General features: G+C 32.9%; 1 protein-coding gene across 1 annotated transcript; it reads right to left on the bottom strand.

Moving 5' to 3' along the window:
• Positions 1–9,382: 9,382 nt before the first annotated feature.
• saal1 (serum amyloid A-like 1) lies at positions 9,383–18,770 on the bottom strand. Its single transcript, XM_051099231.1, has 13 exons — positions 18,622–18,770; positions 17,962–18,158; positions 15,086–15,187; positions 14,923–15,006; positions 14,759–14,838; positions 14,559–14,618; positions 14,337–14,452; positions 12,431–12,593; positions 12,249–12,331; positions 11,769–11,939; positions 11,464–11,657; positions 9,769–9,861; positions 9,383–9,680 (listed from the first exon to the last, which is right to left on the bottom strand). Exons 1-13 carry the CDS (start codon positions 18,623–18,625, stop codon positions 9,585–9,587), a joined length of 1,443 nt encoding a protein of 480 aa, XP_050955188.1. The 5' UTR covers positions 18,626–18,770; the 3' UTR covers positions 9,383–9,584.
• Between the last annotated feature and the right edge of the window lie 1,717 nt (positions 18,771–20,487).

Raw genomic sequence — 20,487 nt, 5'->3', positions numbered from 1 at the left:
AAACATTAAAAATTATGCCAAACTATTGAAAGCTATGTTGTTTAATGTATAAACATATACATTTATTATATAAAATGTTTATCAATTATTAATTTTATATATAAAAAATAAACCGGGTTTACCAAAATTATGCAGCACAAAAATAACTATTTTTTTATAAATTACATATTTTAAATTACTAATATAAGTAATATTTAAAAATATATTAAAATACAGCATAACAAAGTGGCATACAACAAATAAAACATGTAAATCATTAAAAAATAATGCCAAATTTTTGAAAGATGTTTTGTAGTATGTATAAATATACATTTATATAAAAATGTTTATAAATGTTCATTTTATATATAAAAATTTGCAGGTGCCACACAGTGTTTATTACTATTATGCAGCATAAAAATTACATAAATTTCATATTTGAAATTACAAATATAAATATTTAAAAATATATTAAAATACAGAATAATACAACAAATTGACATACAACAAATAAAACATTCAAAACATTAAAAAATGATGCCAAACTTATATATATATATATATATATATATTGTTTTATTTTGTTTTGTTTTGTATGTATAAACATATACATTTATTTCATAAAAACGTTTATTATTTTCATTTTATATATGACAATGTGCAGGTGCTACACAGTGTTTATCAGCATTATGCAGCACAAGACAAAACCAGAACACAAAACACTGGAAGTCTAGTGTGACCACAAGCTAAAAATAATTTTGACATAAATCACCATCTACTTCCAGAAGCCGTGATCTTACATGTGTGAGTGTTTTGGGTGCGTGGGCAGTGTGTAAACTGAGGAAAACCCACCTGGCGGAAGGCAAACAAACTCCTATCAGCAGCACAGGCGTTTGGACAGGGCGTGTGGGGAGGAGGCCGAGGACTGCTGCTAGATCAAAGCCTAAGCTCCAGGGATCTGGAAACGACACGGACGCTCTACTGTCATGACTGATAGCTGCAATGTCAGAGCCCCGTGAGCCTTTGAACAGTCTGTTCGCTTTGGCATTACAGCAAATGTGATAACAAACGAGCTGTGAGAGGCAGGAAAGTGAACATTAGGCAACATAAAAGGACATCTTTGTATTATATAATTAATTTTTGCATAAGCTCTTGCTCTGAAGTTATACAAAAAATCTTAATTTATAAATTCCCTTTATAGATAACACGTTTAATTTATGAAACGGTTAATGCAGGATGACAACTGGTGCGATTGAAACTTAACAGCTGAAGTGGATTGAAATGGGCTGGTAATTATTCATACATGGCTGATTGTTTTAAAGATTCTTGCTGTAGATGTTTTGTCTAGTCTTGATAGTTTGGAGTAGATTAGTTTGATGAAGTAAATTGATGTTAGAAATTGATATTTAACCATGATGAGTCAGTCTCTTTCTCTCTCTGCACGCACAAAGCGAGCTCAGTGTTAATTAAAGGAAGGCTTGGCTTACATTATGCAGCCTCTGGTTCTTTTGTGCTGTTTGTTCTGAAGAGGCTCTTAGCCGCAATGGCCAGTGAATGCTCAACGGTACACACTCATCTCATTACAGCTCACTCACATCTGCAAGACGTCTAGAAACACCCAGACAACACGATTTCACCAAACAGTAACGTGTGTTTCACTGAGAAAGTAATGCTTATTTTAAGGCTTATTTTTTTTTATCTTTTGACAACTAAGCACATTTGGTTACACTTTATTTTAAGGTGTCCTTCGTCCAGTGCAATTATACAGTTAAGTACTAAATAATATTAATTAACTACTCACTTATGTGCTCACTATATGGTTAGGGTTAGGATTTGGATTTGGTTTAGGGTTACTTGCATGTAATTATGCATAATTAATTGTTATTCAGTTGTCAATTGTTAGTCAGTGATTCCCTGATCAAGTTTCTTACTTTGTTCCTGAATGAATCATTTATTTTGAAAGAATTGATTGAATAAATGACTCAGCGAATTGCTTAAGACAGTGGCTTGCCGCCACCTACTGTTAGGCCTAATTTTAGTTTCCTAATTTAGGCCTAATGTTAGGCCTAATTTTAATTTCATATTTCTATGTTGCAGTTTTTATATTTAAAACATTAATCAAATAACATTATTTATTCAATTTGTAAGTGCAGTGTAAATGCATACACAATTTTTTTGAATGGCTGGTAACTTAAAATTTAGCAGCCAAACTGGCTGGTGAATGAAAAAGTTCATTTCAAACCCTGAATATAATATAATATAATATAATATAATATAATATAATATAATATAATATAATAATGTGTTCAGTGCTGGGGGTAACAAGTAACGCGGGTTACGTAATCAGATAACTTTTTTCAACTAGTAAAGTAATGCACTGCTTTTAAATTTACAAGAAAATATCAATTTACAAGAGTTACTTTTTCATACAAGTAATGCCAGTTACTTAGTTTTCCGATTTTTTTACTGACATCTTTCTTGTCCTGTTGTGAGAAATCAAGAGTAATGGTCCTTGCATGCAGAGTCCAATATTCTCGTCCAACATTTTCGTCCAACATTTTCACACGTTAAAAAATAAATATGACTTCACGTTGTGTCAATCATGTTTACACACTGCCTCTGAAACTTCGTCCGTCATAAAAAATTTCTAATTGTTTTAGTCTTTTGACATCTTGACACTTGACATCTTTTCCTTCAGTACGAGACTTATTCATTTCACTTTTCTTGTGGAAGAGACTTTACAGTTCCCAAAAATATAATAATATATAAGTAACACAATTAGTTACATTTCCATGGAGTAATGCAATATTGTAATGCATTACTTTTTAAAGTAACTTACCCCAACACTGGTTGTGTTACAGTAATGTTAAATTTAGTGAGAATCGTAATTGTGAATTACCCACAACAAAATTCCCTTCCAGATGTAGTACAGTAATGAGAATTTGAAGAAAAAGTTTTAATTGTCATGTAGTTTTTTTTATTTAAATTTTTAAAATCATTATTTTTCTTAAACCAAAAGTAAATAATTTTAGGATCTATTTTAGGACCATTATAACTACACTGTTTTGTGACAAATTAATTTATTGATTTCTTAACAGTTAAGCTAACTTTAGTCATTACAGTCAATTTAAAATGAATAAATATTTATAAACAATAATATGATATATTGTTATATATATTTATTTATTTATTATGAAATATGACCTGGAAATGTTTTCAACAGATTTGCTGTAACCACTTTGATATCACGTTAAATGAGTGTGAGTGTGTTTCTTCTTAACAGGTGGCACAGGGAAAATGCCCATTCTAGACAGACCCCTCACTGATAACCTGGCCCAGTTCTGTTCAGTTCAATCATGGGATTTACACACACGTAGTGTGATACATGAGCTTGCCGATCCACCCTAATCTCAATTATGATACCAACTCCACAGTGCACATGAGGACACACAGTCAACCACTTCCACACAAACACATTACTGGAGCAATTAAGTCTCTCGCACTCAAAAAAAGTAAAAATTCTGACTGAAATAGTATGTAAAAATAGCTTCCTGTCAAATTCTGTTCTAACAGAACTACCAAGAACTGGACGCACGGCATCTGCTGTATGCCAAAATCTGCTTTGCATTATAAATGAGTTCAACTGGAATGAACAATAGCAACATGAGTTTGAATTGAATTGTGAACCGGGAATATTCAGGACATAATAAATGCATTTGCATAAACATACATTGAGCATCATGACCAAACTTTATACTGGTTATGCAAGTTACTTAATGTCACGCTGTCACACACGCACAAAAAACGTGCGTACATGAGTAAGTTATTTTAATGTGAATGTGTAAATCGAGTCATTTGTCGTGCGTCATTGGTGTTGGAAGATGGTCATTTTAGGAGCTCCACCTCTGACAGAACAAACACAAAACATATGCTAACAGATGAGCAACAGCAAACAGCCCACTGATATATGAGCACAGCAGATTCACTGGGAATTTGTCATCTAAATTGCTGTTAGTTTCTGGCTGAGAAATCACTCTGTTCTGACATTTCAACGGCCGGGAGGGTCGCAGGTTCACCGGACCCTGTTTCCGTTCATGCGGGCGGACTGTCATTACTGATAGACATCAAAATGTTCCTGAAGGCTTCCTAACACTCCCTTCTTTACATATTTACCATGGTACAATATAAACAAGTTTATAGGCAAACAGAAAGAACGTTAAACCTACGCACATTTTTATATTTAGTTAGATTTCTATGAAGACTGGAACACGGAAGCACCCAAATAGAATTTAGAACACACACACACACACACACACTTATATATATATATATATATATATATACACACACACATACACACACATATACACATATGTATGTATAAAATTCCTATAAGTAATTTTCTAAGATATGTGTTTATATTTAACTTATTTATGTATTATGCATAAATAACATAAATATATAACATATAACATAAAAACAACTTTAAAAATATAAAGTAGTCCCTTATAACAATTAAAAAAATGTATGTTATAATAAGGTATTATAAATTTCATAAAAAAAAAAAAAAACACATCAAAAACATGAAAAGTCCCTATGACGTATGTTAAACTCAGGGTGATTTACATTGTTTTTTTTTTGTTATAACTTGGTGTGAGACATCAACACTTTTTTTTTTATCTGAATGCAAAAACAATTGAGAATATAGCTGCAAGCAGCGATTACCGGAATTTAAGCGCTTAAGGCATTTAGGCATAAAGGGAAGAGTCATTATATATTATTTAGCAAGGCTGTACCCACCTAAATCAATTATTAAAAAAGCATTTTTTGACCTATCCAGGTAATTTACCATAAAATTATGATGTATTTTAATGTTTATGACTGTTATAGATCCAGCTGTGCTCCAGTCCCCTTAAAAACTTTCATGCTTGTTTAGCTTGTTTTGCTCAGCAGGTTTTGTGAAGTTTTGAGTTTGTACAGGACCCTTTTCTAAACGACCCCGTTACAGCTTCCCAAAAAGTAAATTTCAACTTTTTTTTGATAATTATTAGCCTAAAGAGTCCAGAGAATTGTACTGCAGTGTTTTTTTTTCCCCAGATTGAGCGAAAAATTTAGGACTAGTTCACAAAAGTAGGGTTTTTTTGACATCTTGTCAGTCATTTAACAAATTATTTGACAGCAGTGGTTCTAGAAGCAAAGTTGTCTGGAATGAAGAGTTCTGTCGTATGATACGAATATCATTCGCATGTGCGAAAAACCGTGCAATGTACAATCATTTACGCCCTCGAAAAATGCAATATCACCCACCAGTGGCTGGTTTCTTTTCAATTTCTCTCAGACCTTCGGGGCGCGAGTCAAACAGGCTCACAAAGTTTCGTTCCAATTGGCGTCCGTTAACTTTGTGTTCAGAATTCATCGCCCAATGACAGCCATGTTTACGCAAATACTCTTATAGATAATTTTGGCACTACGGACCTAGACCGTACACACCGATTTTCATGTTGATAGGAAAAATGGTTTGCAGTTATAGTCATTTTTTTCATGTGACCTCAGATTGAGCTCTTACATAAGTGTTCAGAGTTTGGTGGAGATATCTCATTTTGTTAAAGATTTATAGACATTTACTAAAAGTGGCCGTGTCCCTTTTGAACGGTTTGGCGTCCCTTTGCGACAGTGAGTTGTAAGTTCAACTTTTTTTTTTGATAATTACTGATATTCACTCTCCAGAGAATCTTTCTGCAATGGTTTGGTTCTGACTGGGCAAAAAAAACTAAGACTAGTTTGCAAAAGTAGATTTTTCAAAAAAATCAGAAATACCTGAAAATTTCACCAGGCAGTTTTGTTGGGCGTGAGCCAACGACATAAGACACTTAGGCCTGCGACTGACGGTTTCTGAAAGTTCTGAGCGATTTCTTACTTTTGATCGCTGTAGCACCCCCGTCAGGGCGATTGGGGCGAGCTTGTACACATTGTAGGTCACATTGTAGGTGGTGTGAGTACTACCATCCCTCCAAGTTTCAAGTCTCTGCGACTTACGGTTTGGTCTGCACAATCAGTTTTATCTGGAGATTGCTGATCCTAATTAGCAGTGAATGATACATCAGCAGTTAATCACAGAAATATCATATTACTTGGAATATAGTTTGGAATATAGTATTCGAACTACAACTATGATACTTTTGAGTTTGATTTTAGTCCGTTTTTTTGGAGTTTGACATCTGTGGGCACTACAAACTGGCCTTATATGGAAAGAAAGGAAAACATTCCTCATAATATCTGCTTGTGTTTCAACATCAGAGTGAGTAAATAATGACAGAATTCATCTTATCAGTTGGTCCAGACCATCAAGTATGAGTTATTCTGGGAAAACCAGCATGAAGCGAGAGAAAGTTTCATTGTGTGCATGTTGACAGGAGTGATAAGCAGCAGCTGAAGGAGTCTGTGATGAGAGGCAGCTCCACGGCCCTTAATGAGCTCCACCGCACAAGCAGCTGGACGAACGAGTAAAAAAAACAGAAGGAACGTACGTGCCAGAGAGCACACAATGCAGACGTGTGGTTGCATGTGTCACATGACTGCCGACTACTCCAAAGACCTCATTCATGTTTAATGACATGCATTGTTGTGTTCCTACCTGATCTAGTAGTCTATTCATCAAATGGAATTTCTGAGGTAATCAATCGTAAAAACGCTACTGAATTAGTATGAGCGCAATGAGGTGGTTACCACTACATGACAGTGGTTCAGACTCAGTTCTTTGGGATGCTTTTTGAGGTCAGCAGACATGCTGTGGCCTCAAAAGCATTTGGGCATTTAGGCCACACTTAAAGTTAACATAAAATGCTGTTTGCAACAAGTTTTACCAAACGTAAATGTTAAAAAAATGTTGAGCGGGAACTGGTTAGAACCTGATTAATTCGATTGTGAGAAGAGGGAGATACATACCAGAATGGAGTGAGGTGCCTGGAGGACAGGGGTTAAAAATAAGATGGATTCCTGAAAAGTTTCACAATATTCGTATCACATGATAGAACTCCATTTCAAACAATTTTGCCTCTAGAACCACTGCTGTCAATCAAATCGTTTGTTAAATGACTGAGTAAAAGTAATGTAAAAAAAAACTGCTTTTGTGAACCTTTTGCGAGGTTTTTTGCTCAATCTGGGGAAAAAAACACTGCAATTCTCTGGACTCTCTAGGTCAATAATTATCAAAAAAAAATAAATAAATAAATAAAAAATCAGTTTACTCATTGGCAAGATATAACGGGATCATTTAGAAAAGGGGCCTTTACCCAAAATCCTATAAAGCCTAAGGGAAAACTCAAAACTTCACAAAACCTGCTGAACACGAGACATGTAACAGTTAAAACATGAGGCGCTATAACAGTTAAAAAGGGCTACGACTTTTTTATCTTGCAATTGTGAGTTTACATCTCACAATTCTGACTTTTTTCTAAGAATTGCGTGATATAAACTTGCAATTCTGACAAATAGTCTTTTTCTCATAATTGCGAGTTATCTCACAATTGTGACTTTTTCTTTCAGAATTACGAGTTTATATCTTGCAATTCTGACTTTATAACATACGAGTTAAGTCAAAATTGTGAAATATGAACTCACAATACTGATAACATACCAGTCTTTTTTCCTCCTCAAAATTGGACTTCATAACTTACAATTCTGAGAAAAAACATCACAATTGCGAGACATAACCTCGCTACTGCGATTAAAAAAAAGTCAGAATTAGTGTTTTTATCTCGCAATTTTGACTTTTCTGCTTTGATTCTGACTTTATTTCTTGAAATTGATTTTATTTCTCAGAAATATGTTTACTGTATATATCACAATTCTGACTTTATAACACACTTGTGAGTTTATCTCAAAATTCAGACAAAAAGCTAAATTTTCAGCATAATTACTCGAGTCTTCAGTGTCACATAATCCTTCAGAAATTATTCTAATATGCTGCTCAAGAAAAATTTATTTGTTATTATTATTATCATTCTTGAACACAGTTGTGCTGCTTAATATTTGTATACTTAATTTTTTTTCAGGATTCTTTGATGAATAAAAAGTAAAAAAACAAACAAACAAAACATCATCATTTTTTAAAAATATAAATCTTTTGAAATATTATAAATGCTGTTACTGTCACTTTTGATAAATTTGATGTATCCTTGCTGATTAAAATTATTTTTTCCCCAAATAAAATCTTACTGACAACAAACCTTTGAATGGTAGTGTATAAAAACAAAACAAAACAAAACAAAAAATCCAACCAAGTGGCATCTGCAAGCAAATTATTCTAACGTTTCTCAAAATTAACTTTTTCCAAATTATTTTGTCATTAGAAACATAAATAAATACATATTTCTGCTATATTCATTTAAAAATAATAAAATAATATGAACAATATATCACTGAATGTGAGACTTTTAAGGTTTGGGGTTTGTGTGCATTTAAACCCAAATGTATGACTTGTACTGAGACACATCTAGCATAGTAGACTAGTTAGTGGGTGATGTGCCATTTTAGGTCATGTTACACACCATCAGCCAAGTCAGGAGTTCTTTGCATCAGTGAGATGATGATTGACAGCTGCCAATCATCTATGTTTACACTTTTACTTCTACATGAACAGCACTGCTTCCGTCTCAACCAGTCCTCCGTCAGCTCGTATTAGTTGAGCGTTCACTCATACACGCAGTGGTCTGGATCAAACCAACCCAAGTGCTTCCTTACCCTGAGGTACATCTGTCAGATCTTCCTCAGGTAGGTCTAAAAACAGACACATGCCAATCAAAACTCCTTGTATACCTGGTCATCTGGCCTTTTCAGGCCAACCAAGATTCCCTCAAAAACAACAAAAGCCAGCGGCTCGAAATCACGCAAACGTGGTTAAAATTATCCCCTGTCCATTTTCCATTCAGCCTGGGTTGAGATCCCAGCTGAGTGTCTGGCCGTGTCTCTCTCAGGTCCTCCTCCTACACACCGCATTTCCATAAGAATGCAGCGCGCTCTGCATATCAATCCCAACTCTTAATTAAAGAGCTGCTATATTCCTGCTGGCGTCACATACGCCGGGAAGTGCGCAGTAGACCCTTTCTCCCCGTTCTGATGGCTATTTGGAAAGCAAATGAGGGAGGCGATCACAGCCGGGACGTGGTGTGCATGTTTGAGAAACACCTGAAGGGTTTTTTAGCAGTGAAACACTCGAATGTATGCAGCCAAGTGTGCGTCAAAAAACGTCAGCGCATGTTTGCTATCATATGCTGAAAGTTATTTTTAAAAACTTGAAGCATAATGAAAATTAAGAAACTTTGGGAACTATTCCATTTACTATTTTGTGTAAATAGTAATAAAAATAAAAACAAGTACTCCATGACAAATATGAAACACAATCTACAAAACGTTGTGTTTACTAAATAGAAATGCTGGTGTATACAAACGAAACGATAATATACACAATTTAAACGCATATTTTAAGCTATAACATTTACTATGAAAGCTAATTTATATGTTGTTGCATCTAAACAAAAGATGAGTCCATTCACAAGCAGATAAACTTATCTCCAGTCTTTTGGTTTAGATATTTCTGTCCGAGTTCAGCTTGACACATTGGATGAAATGGAAAAGTCCTTTTTTATAATGTCTGCCAGTTTCGGTTCCACTTCTGATAGCAAGCCAACCAGGTGCTGGACCTGTAGATGAGATGAGAAAGGACCTGTGATCAAACAGGGCCTGTAGGGAACAACAAGGACAAACGAAAAACAATGGAGAAGAACGTACTGATGTTATATGTTGAGGTACAAGGGTGCCGACAGCCGACACGCAGCTTTTCTCTGTCAGATGCCCTTCTTTGACAATGGATGATAAAAGATCCTGAAAATTGAAGGATTTAAAGAATTATTAATTAATATATTTAACATTTGTATGTTTTAAAGTTGACATCAGATACCCATTTTCCACAAGTTGGTATAATTCTTTAGGGTCTTCGTGAAATTTCTGCAAAATACTTGTGTAATGGATGTGTAAAACAACACTCTTTTTACCTTGTCAAAACCAGCTCTGTTCACAGCAACCCGTTTTGGTGCATGTCTCTATAAATGATAATCAGCTATTGATCACCCCGCCCATCATTTCTATTTTTTGTCACATTTTTATAATATAACGTAACAAAATAATATTTAAAATATATATCTTAAATTAAAATGTAATCATTTATTAAGTTGTAAACTTTATATTTTACTATAGTATATAGGATTTTTTAATTTATTTCATACTTCTATAATATAATTTGTAATAAAATGTATATTTTTATTGTTTTATTTATACTTTTATAATATAGAAAAATATAGTATATGATATTTTAAATTAGAATGTAGTTATTTATTAGTATTTTGTGAACTTAATATCTTTAAATTTAAAGATTTTAAAGGAGAACTTTTTGTTTTTTTACAAATTTTTATTTTTTGAAAAAAAATGACCGATCGTTTCCCTAGATAAGGCCCTTCTTCCTCGGTTGGGATCATTTAGAGCCCTTTGAAGCTGCATTTAAACTACATTTTGGAAGTTCAAAATCAGGGGCACAACTGAAGTCCATTAAGTCCAAGGGGGTGAGTAAATTATTTGTAAATTGTTGTTCTGGAAGTGGACTTCTCCTTTAACTATCAGGCAAAAAAAACCAATAAACGCAAAAATTAACTAAAAAACAATTCTTATAATTCTTCTAATAAATGAATGTAATCATTTATTATTATTTTGTAAACTTGATAGCTTATAATTAAATTTTTAATTTATTTTAATAAATATTTTTACTATTTAAAATAACTTTTTTTCTATTTGAATATAAATGTAGTTTATTCCAGTGATTTCAAAGCAGAATTTTTAGCATTATCATCACATGATGCTTCAGAAATCATTTAATATTCTGATTTGTTGCTCAAAAAACATTACTATGATGTTGAAAACAGCTTAGAATTTTTTATTAGGTTTATTTGATGAATAAAAAGTTCAGAAGAACAGCATTTATCTGAAATAGAAATGTAACATTAGAAATGTATTTACCATCACTTCTGATCAATTTAAAGCATCCTTGCTAAATGTAAGTATTCAAAAAAAATATTTAAAAAAAGTACTTAACTGTTTTAAATATCGATAATAATAATAATAGTTTCTTTAATTCAGCATATAGAATGATTTCTGAAGGATCATGTGACACTGAAAACTGAACTAATGATGCTGAAAATTTAGCTTTGATCACAAAAATAAATGACATTTTAAAATATATATTTGAATAAAAAGCAGCTATTTTAAATAGTAAAAATATTTCACAGTATTACTGCTTTTGCTGCATTTTGGATCAAATAAATGCAGGCTTGGTGAGCAGAAGAGACTTCTTTAAAAACATCACAAATTTTACATCTCAAATTAGAATTTAATAATTTATTAGCATTTTGTAAACTGGATAGCTGGCAATTTCACCTTATTCATTTCCATGAGGACGACTGAGAGGAACTCAGCTGTGGTTTCAACTAAAGCTTTCAGCTGTTCATCTTCCGCTTGCTTCTCTTCTTCTGTCTGACTCTTTTCTGAGTCTGAATTTCCAGTTTTTCGGCTCTGACGGCATTCGGCGTTAAACTGCAGGATGCGAATAAGACTTCCTAATAATTCGGAACCTGATATGAATAAACAAACATTATGAAACCAAAACAGCACTACAACAGCAAACACCACAATGCCTCTCATAAAGCAATGAATTTGATATGCTAAAAGTGTGTGTTTCGTACTGATATCTGTCTGCAGGCTGGAGTGTAACGAAGACAGTAGGGCGAGCGCAGGAGCCAGGAGAGCTTTCTGCTCCTGCAGGATGAGAGGAGGATCGTCCGCTTGACATAAATCCTCACAAATGATCTTACACACAAACGTCCACACCGCATGACCACAAGCTCCATCTGATACTGTAGACAGGGTAAAAACAAGAAATCATTGCATGTATTTCAAATACCTTGAATCTTGAATAAAAAGTATTATGATTTCAACAAAAATATCAGGTAGCACAACTGCACAAAATCAGCATATTAGAATGATTTCTGAAGGATCATGTGACACTCAAGACTGGAGTAATGATGCTGAAAATTCAGCTTTTTATCACAGGAATAAATTACATTTTAAATATATTCAAATAGAAAGGAGTTCTTTTAAACTGTAATAATATTTCACATTATTACTGTATTTTTGATCTAATAAACGCAGAGTGTGTGTCTCACCCAGAGCCTGCATGCCTTCTTCTACTGTAGTCAGAAGTTGGAGTGAATGCAGATACACTTCAAGAGCCTCTGGACTCTCTGACCTACAACACAAAAATCTGAATGAGGCCAAATCAGGTTGCTAAATGCCTCGGACAGACAGACGAGCATAAGGTCACATCACCTTAATTAATGTGTCTCACCTAAGCTGTGTGGCCGCCTCCAGCAGAGAGGACGCGACGTCCTGCTGTGTGTCCTTGTTTGGGTCGCTGTCGCTGGGTGGGGTGGACACCCAACTCTTCATCATCTCCTCATCCTCATCAAAGAGCTTATCCACCAGCTCCCCAACCTTAACCAGCAAATCCACTGCAGAGAGAGATACACTTTGATGTCCCAATACGTAATAAGCACAAATTTTATCTAAGATTAACTAGAATTACAAAACATCAAATGTATGTATTTTAAAATTTTAATATAATCTTCTGCTAATTTAAGTAAATATATGCTTATTGTTTAAAGGTTAAGTGCAATGAATGAATGTAAGTCAATGCATTACATTTTATTTTATACATCTGTCAAAATGTATTTATTAATTAGCTACAAAAAATTTTTGTAAGAAAAATAAAAAACAATTCATTTTCTTCAATATGTATAAAATAAATATTTATCAAGCCAATATTTGATCCCAACATAGCTAGTGAACATTAATAATACATAATTAATAAAGTGAATAATATTAATTAAACTGTATATATTAATACATTAATTAATTAATATTATTGTATGTATTTTGAAAAAAAAAAAAACAATACACAAAACAAAATAAATAGGAACTGATATTTAATTAGTTGAATTATTATATATGTTATAATTATATTTAATTATTAACTCTCAATAACTCTCTTTCTCTCTGTATATATGTGTACATATATAATAAAATAATTGACATCATATTGACGAAAGAAAAAAAATATTTCTCTTCAATTTATAGAAATGTATCAATACCTACAAACGAAATTTGCTCCCAACATAGCTAGTGAACATTAATAACACATAATAACTAATAAAGTGAATAATATTAATTAAATTGTATATATTAATACATTAATTAATTAATTAATATTATTGTATATTTTTTTGAAAATAATAATAATAATAATAATAATAAATAAAATAAATAGGAACTGATATTTAATTAGTTGAATTATTATTATATATATATATATATAAATATATATATTACAATTATATATAATTATTCACTTTCATAGCTAATGAACATTAATATATAAATATATATAGAATTACATGAACATTAATATATATATATATATATATATATATATATATATATAATTAATTAAATATTATTGTATGTTTTTTGGAAAAAAAAAACAATACACAAAACAAAAAATAAATATAAACTGATATTTAATTAGTTGAATTATTATATTATAATTATATATAATTATTAACTCTCAATAACTCTCTCTCCTATATATATATATATATATATATATATATATATATGTGTGTGTGTGTGTGTGTGTGTATGTATGTATATATAACTAATATATATAACTAAATAATATTAATTAAATGATTTATAGATCATATATAATTAACTTACTAAAATTAATAACAAACATTTTCAAATATGAAATGTAAACAGAAAAATAGCTTATTTTTAACTTTTATTTTATATTAAATAATTTATTATTTATTTTTAAATAAATTATTCATGTAGGAAATACCAAAATGTCTTAATTATTTAGCTACAGAAAGTTACTGTAAGAAAAAAAAAAGATTTCTCTTTAATTTATAGAAATGTATTACCTACAAACAACATTTGGTAGTAAACTAGATAACAAAAATAAAATAATAATAATACAAATCATATAAATATAAAGGTAATGAAAAAGTCATTAATTTTTATTTTTTTTAAAAACAAAAATCACATAAAAATGACAAAAATAAATAAATTAATAAATATGCATTAAACTACTGAAAATAGACAATTATGTAAGACAAAATGCTTAATTTCTTAAGAGCTTTTGGTGCCCTATTTTTTAAAAAGTACCATTGGCAACATTTTAAAACATCACTGACCACTGGTGGAGCTGCTCATGATGAAACACAAACTGCTGCACACTGCCGGCTGCTGCTGTATCCTCTCCAGCCACAGAGGGGCGACGTCAGGCTGAGACATGCACGTTAGCAGGAGCCTGAGGAAGCCACAGTATTGCAAGTCACACACCCGCATTCAGTAAAATGCAGTGTATATTGTGAAGTTTTCTTCTAATTTTGTAACAGGGCTGTAACAGCACTGACCTGCAAGTTTCCAAGAGCGTAGGAGGATCATTGTCCCCGAGCAGTAGTAGTAACACAGCGCTAAAAAGCACAGAGAACATGTCAGACATGTTTGCATTTAATAGAATTAGCAGTATTGTATTTACAAAAATAGTTGAATTATTCTGAAGTGAACAGAAAGGGAGAAAGATGATCCGTGTGTGTGTGTATGTGTTTGTTACCATAGGTCAGAGTTCTGGCTGAGAGACACACATGTGTCATGGAAACAGGCCATGTTACCCAGAATCCCAACACAGATTTCCTGAAACAGAAGCTCTGAGTCATTATATGAAGTCATAAGCATACAAGCAATATGTAAAGCAGTTACATTGGTAAAATGACTTACTGTGAGCCGTGGACTACGTGACTTCGCAATCACACCCAGCAAGATGTCTGGAGCTTTGAACTCTTGAAGAAAAACAGCAACATCCTGGAGAGAAAACACATGTGATGTGTATATAGATGGTGGACATGGAGCAGAGTGTTGAATACAGTGCGTTTCAGTTTACCTTATCCATAGCCATGTCCCATACTTTACACAAGTCCTCCTCCAGATCATCTGTCAGTTCCATGGAAGTATCACTCTGCACACCTTCTTGATCTGTTACCATCTAGAAGGGAATTATAGTGTATATTAAAAAGAAATGAAGGGACTGCACAGCTTCAAGAAAACTGAAATGACTGATAGATAGAAAGAAAGAAAGGGGTCATATGATGTTGCCAAAAAAGAACATTATTTTGTGTCTTTTGTGTAATGCAATGTGTTTATGTGGTTTGAGGTTCAAAAAACACATTATTTTCCAAATACTGTACATTATTGTTGGTCCTCTCTGCCCCGCCTTTCTGAAACGCGTCAATTTTTACAAAGCTCATCGTTCTGAAAAGCTCGGTATGCTCTGATTAGTCAGCTATCCAGTGCATTGTGATTGGCCAAATATTGTGATGCTGTGTCCCGGCACGACAAGACAAAAAAACCCATTATAAACGAGGCATTTTTTGCATCCAGTGGGGACATAAGTACTAATTATAATGACTCATACTGTCTTTTTACGTGTTGCGTTGCGTAAACATAGCTCCATGTCTGCATTTGTAATCACAGAAACGACAAACAACAAGCACTACTCTGCACTGCTGAATAGCTAGTAGCAAATTCTTTAAATATGAAAATGTACTTACAGGCTGCGAGTCAGAAATGTCAGACTGTCCTTGCAAGGTTGGAATTGCCCCATTTTATAGAAACAGCATTTGTGCACAGCTGACATTGTAGGCTACTCTTCCAGGTTCAGGAAACAGTCCTTCGTAAAACGCGCTGTACACACTCGAATATTTGCGCAAATATAACGTAACCATTGATTTCTAGTTGTGTACTCATTTGGAAGGCCAAACAAAGTACTTTCACTTTCCCAACGAAACACACAGCGTCTCCACAACATGGCGGTGGGTGCAACAATACTACGGCGAGAATAAAAGTTACGCCTTCTTTGTTTGCGTATACATTTGGGCAGTGTTATGCAAATCATCCCACAGAGTGATGTAGATTGGTAAGGATTATAGGGAATATCTCTCGCTGCAAATATACAGACGTTATATATGCTTGAACAGCTTGAAACACTCCAAAGACAAAGGAAAATATGAAATTGCATCATATAACCCCTTTAACAGAGTATTAAAATTGTGATAGATAAATAGATAACTCCATTAATATATTAATAAAATGTGATAGATTTAAAAATGGGATAGATAAATAGATAAATAGATAGATAGATAGATAGATAGATAGATAGATAATACCCTTAAAAAAATAGAATTAGAAATAAAAATGGGATAGATAGATAGATAGATAGATAATGCCCTTAATATAGAATTAAAAATGGGATAGATAGATAGATAGATAGATAGATAGATAGATAGATAGATAGATAGATAATGCCCTTAAAATAGAGTTAAAAATTGGATAGAAAGATAGATAATGCCCTTAATATAGAATTAAAAATGGGACAGATAGATAGATAGATAGATAGATAGATAGATAGATAGATGGATAATGCCCTTAATATAGAATTAAAAATGGGACAGATAGATAGATAGATAGATAGATGGATAATGCCCTTAATATAGAATTAAAAATGGGACAGATAGATAGATAGACAGATAGATAGATAATGCCCTTAATATAGAATTAAAAATGGGAGAGATAGATAAATAGATAGATAGATAGATAGATAGATAGATAGATAGATAATGCCCTTAAAATAGAGTTAAAAATTGGACAGATAGAAAGATAGATAATGCCCTTAATATAGAATTAAAAATGGGATAGATAGATAGATAGATAGATAGATAGATAGATAGATAGATAGATAATGCCCTTAAAATAGAGTTAAAAATTGGATAGAAAGATAGATAATGCCCTTAATATAGAATTAAAAATGGGACAGATAGATAGATAGATAGATAGATAGATAGATGGATAATGCCCTTAATATAGAATTAAAAATGGGACAGATAGATAGATAGACAGATAGATAGATAATGCCCTTAATATAGAATTAAAAATGGGAGAGATAGATAGATAGATAGATAGATAGATAGATAGATAGATAATGCCCTTAAAATAGAGTTAAAAATTGGACAGATAGAAAGATAGATAATGCCCTATAGAATTAAAAATATAGAATTAAAAATAGATAGATAGATAGATAGATAGATAGATATAGATAGATAGATAGATAGATAGATAGATAGATAGATAGATAGGATAGATAGATAGATAGATGGATAGATAGATAGATAGATAGATAGATAGATAGATAGATAGATAATGCCCTTAATATAGAACTAAAAATGGGATAGGTAGATGATAGACAGATAGACAGATAGATAGAATTTTAAATAATGTATACATATGATTCATTTTATTTAGATATTTGTTTTAGAATTTAGAATATTTATATAATCGCAAACATGATAAACACACTTAAAATTAAGAAGGGGTAAAATTATATTTAAACGCAATTAAAAATAAAACTTTTATTAAAAATGTATATGTAAAATTTGTATCTTTATGTCTTAGTGTAACAGATATATTTATGTAAAAACGAAACAATACACTTAATCTGACCTCTACTTATTGAAATATATTACAGATGTGATCATACTAAATTGCATTGTTTTTTAAAAGATTAAAAAATTCTTACTAACAAACTAGGTAAAGACTGGAATAGATTTAAAATGACAATTACTTAGTATTTTGGGGGCTGCACTGTGATCCTTAAATATATTTTAATCTAATAATTCTTGTTCTAAATATGACAGACAAGGTTTTTGGTATATAAATTATCTTGTTTGTTAAACTGGAGCCCAAGTCTAGCATGCAAGCTTATACCTGAATAAGGCGGGTCAAGGTGCTGAAGAGCCAGTGTTTGCTGTACACCGTTTCCCCGATAGCGTCCGCCTCCTCACCGGCCTCGGTCTCATCTTCCTCGGGTGGAGGCGACGGGTTGCGATCCATCTCCGGCGAACCTGCGGTGGAGGATCCACAACTGTCTCCATCCACCTCCTCCTGAGATCTGTCATTGTTCTCTGATGAACCCAATACATGACATAAAAGCATGAGGAATTAGATCAAATGTATGCATGCATAAACCTCTAATGCACAGTATATGCAAAGTATAAATGCATGCACGTTACCTCAAATGCATAAACTTGACTCCATATATGCAAGTATGTGTTAACGTCATGCATGCATGTGTGCAAAACAAAAAATTCCAATGCAAGACTTACATGTACGAGTTCATGAACTAAATGCATGCATATTTACTGTAAATAACTCGTATAATAATTTGCTTCATGACGCGAGTCCTTCACGCTTAGAGTGAAATGCGAGCTTACAAAAACATATGATGTATGTTCAAAGTTCTAAAGATTTTGCTGCTTTATTCATATAATACCGGTTAAACAAAGTGGCAAATATTGATTTAATTAAATAAACATTAACTGCAGAGAGGAGCAACACTAGCTTAATAACCCACATATCCTCACTTACCCATTAATAATGACTTTCCACAACCAACGCTAAAATGCTCAGAAACATCAGTTCGAAAACTGATTCTTCAGCTTCATGGATTAACGTTTTGAATAAGCACAAAAAAGTGAATACTTCCGCTCACAACTCTACAGAGCATGATGGGAAAGAATAAGGAAAACAAAAGTGGGTAGAATGGCAGATGCACGAACTGGCTTTTAAAAAAAATGGGCGGAGCTTGTTGTCCGGTTTGTCAAGCACGATTGGGAGTAAATAGTGTTTCTCATATTTTTACTCAGCAACATCTATTTTAAATTCCCTGGCTATTAAATTGTTTTAGTGTTTGTTTAGAGAGCAGAACAGGACAGAAACAACACATTGTCATATTAATCTCTGGCTAGGATAAATTTAGGATTTACAATTAGTTTTGGCCTGATTTAAACTTGTATGTCAGTCACCAGTCCTTGCCATTATTATATATATATATATATTAATATATTATTTATACAATTAAACATTTTAGTGTAAAATGTCTCTGTTGAGACAAACAAAGAAACAAAAAAAAAGGTGATTTGAATGTGGATCCATGAGGATGAAGGTAATACTGGGCCTCCATGCGCCCCCTGCTGGAAGAATACTTGTTGTTCATCTTTTTAACACTATATGGAATAACCGCTGTGGTTGCATCCGAAATTACATATTTCCTTACTATATAGTAGGTGAAAAACAACGTGACAAAAGTAGCATGTCTGAATTCACAAAGAAGTTCACTTCCAGAACAAAAATGTACAGATAATTTACTCACGCCCTTGTCATCCAAGATGTTCATGTCTTTCTTTCTCATTTCAGTAATGTTCTCCATATACTTATGGACATACATACATATGAACTTCTATGGTGCCCACAAGTTTGAACTTCTAAAATGCCGTTTAAATGCAACTTCAAAGGGCTCTAAATGATCCCAGCTGAGGAAGAAGGGTCTTGTCTAGCGAAACGATTGTTTTTTTGTTTTGTTTTTTCTTTTTTGTTTTTTTAAAATTACAATTTATATACTTTTTAACCTCGAATGCTCATCTTGTATAGCTCTGCAATGTACAAATCGTCCTACATAAACCCGCACCCACAATAATTGACTGAACACCTGACCCATTATCCGACAGCAGCTATAATTTTATTCCGTACCCGACCCGACCCGTTTGACACGAAACCTAAAATATTATGTGTAAGTCACAAAATAATTAAAGAAAACCTCCAGCCTATAATGGTTAAAATCTACCCACTACTTTTTTTAAAATCCCAATAAATCATAAACAGTCTTTCTAAACATTCCATTCCAGATTTCTGACGTCATCGTTGGGAATAAGCCCCGCCCATTTGTGATCTCTGCCCTATTAGCATAAACACAGCCCTGAGTGAGAAGCTGTAGTCTGCCATTCAGTGTTGCCAAGTCTGCGGTTTTCTTGCGGAATTGGGCTACTTTAACACTGTTGCCACGGGTTGTTTTTGATGTCTGCGGGTTGAAGCGACCTCAATAACGTCATATTTAGCCTTTGAAATATGAATTTACCAGGGGAACCCCGACAAAAAAAGGTGTATTTTATTCCCTGGAATTATGCTAAAAAAAATATGCTAATAACATTTGAATAAATTGGTCTATTGTAATAAATCTCAATATATTATTTGGGTCGTACCGAGAACATAGATACCAATTTTGCCATAGTCAGCTGAACATCCTGTCTGACATTTTGATTTATGCTGAAAACCTACTTTTTCAAACTCTTCGTAGACCGTCGGTCTAATTTTCACCAAATTTGACTTAGCTCATCTTCAGACCATGCTGGCAAAAACGTATGGATTTCGTGTTGATATATGAAATGGTTTTCATTT

The sequence above is a fragment of the Labeo rohita genome, chromosome 25 (assembly GCF_022985175.1).
Source record: "Labeo rohita strain BAU-BD-2019 chromosome 25, IGBB_LRoh.1.0, whole genome shotgun sequence".
NCBI lineage: Eukaryota > Metazoa > Chordata > Actinopteri > Cypriniformes > Cyprinidae > Labeo > Labeo rohita.
This window is presented reverse-complemented; position numbering and strand designations above follow the sequence as displayed.